This window comes from Elaeis guineensis, chromosome 5, assembly GCF_000442705.2.
Source record: "Elaeis guineensis isolate ETL-2024a chromosome 5, EG11, whole genome shotgun sequence".
Taxonomy (NCBI): Eukaryota; Viridiplantae; Streptophyta; class Magnoliopsida; order Arecales; family Arecaceae; genus Elaeis; species Elaeis guineensis.
This window is the reverse complement of record NC_025997.2, coordinates 119104776-119111924: the sequence shown is the minus strand read 5'-3', so window position 1 is coordinate 119111924 and position 7149 is coordinate 119104776. Positions and strand designations below refer to the sequence as shown.

General features: G+C 36.0%; 1 protein-coding gene across 1 annotated transcript; it reads right to left on the bottom strand.

Moving 5' to 3' along the window:
- Window positions 1-1860: 1860 nt before the first annotated feature.
- On the bottom strand, window positions 1861-6370 carry LOC105045493 (flavonoid 3',5'-hydroxylase 1). Its single transcript, XM_010923787.4, has 2 exons — window positions 5442-6370; window positions 1861-2738 (listed from the first exon to the last, which is right to left on the bottom strand). Exons 1-2 carry the CDS (start codon window positions 6324-6326, stop codon window positions 2112-2114), a joined length of 1512 nt encoding a protein of 503 aa, XP_010922089.1. The 5' UTR covers window positions 6327-6370; the 3' UTR covers window positions 1861-2111.
- Window positions 6371-7149: the final 779 nt, after the last annotated feature.

The window sequence follows — 7149 nt, the reverse complement described above, 5'->3', positions numbered from 1 at the left end:
AGAAAGTGTGAGAGTGGCTGACTCCCAGGGACAGGCCAGTCGGGTTCCAACTCTATCCTCTGGATCGTTGCCCAAAGAGAATGGAGAGAGCATCAGCATATAAAATAAAAAGACAGGGGAAGAGGAGGCACCCTTGGCATAGACCGCCTGTTGAGTGAAAGAAGTCCGTCGGGATGTCATTGATCAGGATGGCAACACTCGGGGTCTCCACATGTACACTGCATGATCCAGTCTATCCATCTATCCTGACAGTCAAACTCATGGAGCATCCGATGTAGGAACTGTCAGTTCATTCGGTTATAGACCACTCCATATCTAGCTCATTAAGCTTTGATGAATAGATGCATGTTGCAGATTATACTTAAACTTCTAGATGAGCAAGACATTATTGATGATGCAGCAGCCACTGACAAAAATATCCTGCTTCGCACTAATCAGATAAAAAACATTCAGCTTTAGACGTTCGACGAGAATCTTCGCACATACTTTATAGATAGTGGTGTAAAGACTGATTGATTCTGAAGTGACTTGGGGCTGACGTATCAGGTTGTTCGGAATGAAGGTGATCAGTGCCTTCTTCTACTCCTTCGAGATGTTTCTAGACTCAAAGACCATTTGCACTACTTCAATCATTTCATTGCCGATAATAGGCCAGTACCGTCAGAAAAAGAGAGAAGGAAAGCAATTAGGCCTCGGAGCCTTATCCTCCTCGAAAGGTCAGAGGGCCCCTTGCACCTCCTCAACAAACATAGGACGAGTCAGGATCTCATTCTCCTCTTTAAAGATGTATTAAATAGGCTGGGACCCCTGGAGGAGGCATCTCCATCCAAGGGTGCAGTTCAATGTAATGTGAAGAAATGTAGAATCTGTCCTCTAATCTCATCACTGTTCTCCACTATTCTATCATTGTTATTCTTTAACTATCTAATGCAATTAATAAACATCTGAATCATCATCAACTGATGAAAGAATTCTGTTGTTCCGATCGTTCTCTCAATTTTCAAATGCGAAGAAGAATATATACTTAAATGAAAAACTTCGGCTGGGGTGAAGGACACAAGATTTTTGTGATGCAAGAGGAAATGGTATTTTCTGATCTCAGGAAGAGAGATTTTGTTATGCAATAGGATGTCGGAACGACAGAACGAAGATCATTATGCGGTCAGAGCATAAGTTAGATATTTTAAAAATAAAAATAAAATCATGCCAAAAGATTTTGCTGTTACGATAATATGATAGGGAGGAGTTGTAATTGAAGTCAATGGGATTCTTTGTTTATAGCCTAACACGTCAATCTCGTGAAAACGACGTCTTCGCTGTTTTTTCCCGGAAATCTATTTTTTTTATTATTTATTTTTTTATTTTGTTTATGGGCTTGGGTCCGAGCTTTGGTAAACAAAATGAATTGTCTATGGCGGCTGAAGTCGCCATGATTGAATCCGGCAAGATTTTGATTTCTTTAAGATTATTCTGTACTTTTGTTATCTATTATTAATGTTGTAATAAAGCAAGCAATTTGTCCTCATATTGGACAAAATATGCATTGCCCATAATTGAGACAATTCACATACATAAACATCTAGCACGAGGAGTAATTTATTTCAACAAAATATGGCCACGCATACATCCATAGGGAAGGCACTGCCTGGGGAAGGCATTGCCTTTTTGTGATGATGATGCGACTGTTGCACGCAAGATTTTGTGTGAGGTTCAAAAGCATCACATCAAATATTCGGTACTACCTTCTTAGCTAGTTAACTTAAGAGGGACATAGAGCTAAATTATTTTGTGGTACAGACCTTGACACGTGGTCAACATACATTGGGCAAAAAATATGATTCTTTGGACTACGTCACCCACTTCTTCCAATTATTGGCTCCTTTGAGTAGTCTCAAATTTACATCAAATTCAACAACCCCAACACTCTCTCTCTCTCACACAGTGCATTCTAGCCAACAGCTGTTAGCTGGCTGGCTCCAATCTCTAATCACTTTGCATATGTTTCTAATATCACCAAGAAGGAAATTAAAAAAAAAAAAAAAAAACAGATATAAAACCCAAACAAATTGATATGACATCCATGGGCCATCAACCCATAGAATTTGACCACGTCAAATGTAGATTTCTGGTGCTAGGCGGGGAGTAACCATTGCCCTTAGGGGCACAGCCTTCGGAAGTGCGAGGCCAGGGGCCTCATCCATGTTGAGCTCCTCACATTCAGGGAGCTTCCAATCAAATGAGTGCACCAGAGTCCCAAGAATGTAATGCACCATGACCAACCCTGCCTGCTTGCCGGCACAAATCCTTCTCCCTGCACCGAATGGTATGAGCTCGAAGTCATTACCTTGTGGCTCAATGTTTGCACCCCTGCCACTTAGAAACCTCTCAGGATCGAACTTGAGTGGATTCTCCCACACATCTGGGTCCCTTCCAATGGCCCATATGTTGACTAGGAGCCTCGTGTTCTCTGGGATATGGTAACCATCAACCTCGCAAGCTTGGAAGGAGAAGTGGGGGAGGCTAAGTGGTGTTGAAGGGTGCTTTCGAAATGCTTCCTTGCAAATTGCTCGTAGGTATGGGAGTTTTGGTATGTCGGATTCTTCGAGTCTACGATCTCTACCAACGACTTCATCGATCTCGGATTGTGCACGCTTGAGGATGCTTGGATTCTTCAGCATTTCAGCAAGTGCCCACTCAATTATGATGGAGGATGTATCAGTGCCAGCAGTAAACATATCCTGAAAGAGGAATGGAACAGTTGATGCTCACAATGAAAACAAACTACATAATTTATAAAATTTAATCAACTTTCACAAAATAATGGCCATAATGTAGATAAGATATATATAGTTTAGTTATACGCAGACGCACGAGTACCTAGATATATAATGGCCATTATATATCTAGCTAGATATTGCTTTCATGGTCCCAGAAATTATATGAGTAAATTGGGTCCATTATTTGATCCTTTGACTAATTAGATAATAAACTATTAGTCTCCATTGATATTCCTGTAAATATAGCGATATGTTAGTCCAAAATTTGTAACCATAACCTGTGAATCATGGTTCTGTCAATAGTGCATTTATTTGGCTATTAGGACTTTTGATATTTGCCAACTAAATGATCATGATGGACTCAAAGCTGGTTAGGTCTATATCCACTACTAGGTCAGTACAATCTCTTAGATATCATAGAAGAATATTAATTTTCAGTTATTATTATTATTATTATTATTATTATTATTATTTTATTATTATTATTATTATTATTTTATTATTATTTATTATTATTATTATTATTATTATTATATTATTATTATTATTATTATTATTATTATTATTATTATTATTTTATTATTATTATTATTATTATTATTATTATTATTTTATTATTATTATTATTATTATTATTATTATTATTTATTATTATTATTATTATTATTATTATTATTATTATTATTATTATTATTATTATTATTATTATTATTATTATTATTATTATTATTATTATTATTATTATTATTATTATTATTATTATTATTATTATTATTATTATTATTATATTATTATTATTATTATTATTATTATTATTATTATTATTATTATTATTATTATTATTATTATTATTATTATTATTATTATTATTATTATTATTATTATTATTATTATATTATTATTATTATTATTATTATTATTATTATTATTATTATTATTATTATTATTATTATTATTATTATTATTATTATTATTATTATTATTATTATTATTATTATTATTATTATTTATTATTATTATTATTATTATTATTATTATTATTATTATTATTATTATTATTATTATTATTATTATTATTATTATTATTATTATTATTATTATTATTATTATTATTATTATTATTATTATTATTATTATTATTATTATTATTATTATTATTATTATTATTATTATTATTATTATTATTATTATTATTATTATTATTATTATTATTATTATTATTATTATTATTATTATTATTATTAATTATTATTATTATTATTATTATTATTATTATTATTATTATTATTATTATTATTATTATTATTATTATTATTATTAATTATTATTATTATTATTATTATTATTATTATTATTATTTATTATTATTATTATTATTATTATTATTATTATTATTATTATTATTATTATTATTATTATTATTATTTTATTATTATTTTATTATTATTATTATTATTATTATTATTATTATGACGTTTAGGTGGGATAGATGCAAATGATGATCAGCCGCTCTTTATTATATAGGATAAAAGTCGGACTTGAATTTAGACCACTAGAAGCCAAATTTCCAGTGACTTTGTCAATATTTCTCATCTGCACCTCCAATCAAAGAGCCAGTTGGTCGCAGGTAGCAAGATGATGAGTGAGTAGGAGAAACCAATGAGATTGGGAGCAGTTTCATCATTAGTCGGCTACACTAAAACAAGGATGGTTGTGGTTTCTGTAACACACACCATCTTCTAACTTACCTAACCTGACCACCTAATCCAGAAAGGACGTGCAACCCGCATTTTAGCTTCCAACTTGGCCATCCAAGAAAAAGTCTTTTGGAGGCTAATATAATAAGACATCTTGGTGGGTGACAATGACTGATATATATTCCAAATTTCTTCATAAAAATAAAGGATAGAGAAATATTAATTTAAAGAGAAATTAAGTTCCACCTACCGAATTGACGGGATATTTCATTCGTGCATGGTTTCACATTTTGGTTGCGGGGACCACCTTATATTAGAGTCTTTAGCATGTTTACAAAACAAACCATATTTTTTTTTAAAAGAAAGCTAAGTGTATGCCAAGAACTAATGTAAAAAGATACCTAAGAGTGCAGGAACTAATTTTCCAATCCCTTTTTTTTTTTTTGAGGGGTTGGGGTGGTGTTGCAAAATGACATGGCATAATCCACTTGGTCTGTTGTTTGGTTGTTATTCTAGAGCAGATTATGCCGTTTGATTGAAGATCTAATTCCCACTCTATGATTTCAATAGCTATTTAATATTTAATCCACGCAAAACAAATATAATTGAATACGATACCACGTTTAAGTATGTGGAAAACAGACAAAATCATGTTAAAACACTGACATAAAAGGCTAAACAAGCAAGGACGAGACATAAAATGAGAGTCCATCATTTTAACCATCGATCCTAATATTTAACACTTAAAAGATAAAATAATTAAGGAATTGTGCAATCAAACAAACCAGTACCCCCTGTTGACATCTTGACCAAGATAAAAACCATATCTAGTGACCTACCTCGAGTAGACCACGAAAATGTTACGTAATCATTCACCCCACGATATCTTTGTTGCTCTAAGCACAATCTGTGCTGTAAGGGTTAAGAGAACTTGCATCAAAAAAAAAAAAGGGTCAAGAGAACTTACAAAAATAAGACCTTTAATATTGACGTCGGACAGCGTCTCCCCATCCGTATCCTCCGTATTCGCCATGATCAGATCCAAAACGTCCGGCCTCCCTTCCCTCTCCTTCGCCGACGCTGCATGCTCTTCCAACAACTTGGTCACCATCGTGTCGAACCTCTCATGCAATCGCCTCATCTTCCTTTGTATCCCTTGGAGGTCCATCCACGCCACCGCCGGCACGAAATCTCCGATGTTGAACAGCCCTCCTCCGGTCAACAGATCCACTACCATGTCCCTGAAATCATTCGAATCCGTGCCCTGCGAGTCGAACACTCGCTGGCTTAGCATCACCTGTCCTATGACGTTGGCCATGGCGCAGATCAGCACCTCAGAGAGGACCACGGGTTGTGACCTCTGGCTGGAGTAGTCGTGCATGGTGTGGAGAAGTTGGCCTACTTCAGCTCGCCGGACCGGGGACCAGCCGGAAAAGGCCTTGCCGCCGAGCATGTGAAGGCTGCAGAGCTTGCGGAGGAGCTTCCAGCGAGCGCCGTAGTCGGCGAAGACGAGTGTTTGTTTGTTGTAGGTGATGTCCTTGACGCTGATGACCGAGGGGCGGTTGGCGAACTGGACATCGAGGGTCTTGAGGAATTTGCGGGCGGCGTCGGGGTTGGAAGCCACGACGATGCCGGAGGTGCCCATTTTGAGGTACATGATGGGGCCGTAGCGTTTGGCGAGGCCGGCGAGGGCCGAGTGCGGTGCACGGCCGATGAGGGGGAGTGCACCGAGCACAGGGAAGCCGGTCGGGCCCGGTGGGAGGCGGCGGGTGGATCGGAGCCTACGGCGGAGGAGGAGGTGGAGGGAGAGGCAGAGGAGGGTGCAGATAAGGAGAAAGGGGTCAATTGCCATGGTGGTAGGGTTTGTAAGGGACCTCCCTACCTAAGGAGGAAAGGATGGTAAGGTGTATATATAGAGAAGCTTGAATGAGTGAAGATAAAAAAAGTTACTGGTTCCACCTGGTTCACAAGGGACCACCAGTTAGGAGCTTTAAATACATGTGTTGTTAAGAAGAAAAGAATGTTAAATAATACATCATAACAGGTGTTGTTAATTAAGAAAGGAAAATTAATAAATTATTTTGATCTATTGTGAATCAGGTCCAACAAATAATTTTTTTTTTACCAGGTAAAAAAAAAAAAATCATTGGTTGGAGCTGATTCACTGGTAAAAAAAAAAAAAAAAATCATTGGTTGGACCTGATTTACAGTAGATCAATTTTTTTTTTGACAGGAGCTTGGCAACAACCAGTCTGAAATAAAGTGGGTGGGAAGGGACCATTGACTCGACTTGGTATGATGGGCCCATGTACAAGTGATTATTTGTGTGGATAAGAGACCTATACCAACCACTGGGTGGGCGGATATATACTTGATGCCCAGAGGTTAAACTTGAATGAGTGGGGATAGGAGCTTGGCAACCGCTGGTTTGTTATAGAGATAAAGACGCAAAACTCTAGGGGCATGGTCATTGAATTGGTATGGTGGGCCTGGTACGCATCTTAATGTTTATTATGCATTGCATTCTGATCAAACTTAAAGTTTATTTGAAGGGTTGAGATTTTTTTATTAATAGGAAGCGAAGGAACAGTTTGGCCGTACGGATAGCTTGGAAACCATGGGCATGATCTCGTCATCCATACGTAGGCTAAACAAGGTCAATTGAGGAGTTTGCG

Excerpts from the sequence above, each read along its gene's own strand:
- LOC105045493 (XM_010923787.4), bottom strand. The coding sequence starts at position 6,326 with ATGGCAATTGACCCCTTTCTCCTTATCTGCACCCTCCTCTGCCTCTCC. Across the intron at positions 2,739-5,441 it reads ATATTAAAGGTCTTATTTTT|GATATGTTTACTGCTGGCAC; the intron begins GTAAGTTCTCTT and ends TTCCTCTTTCAG.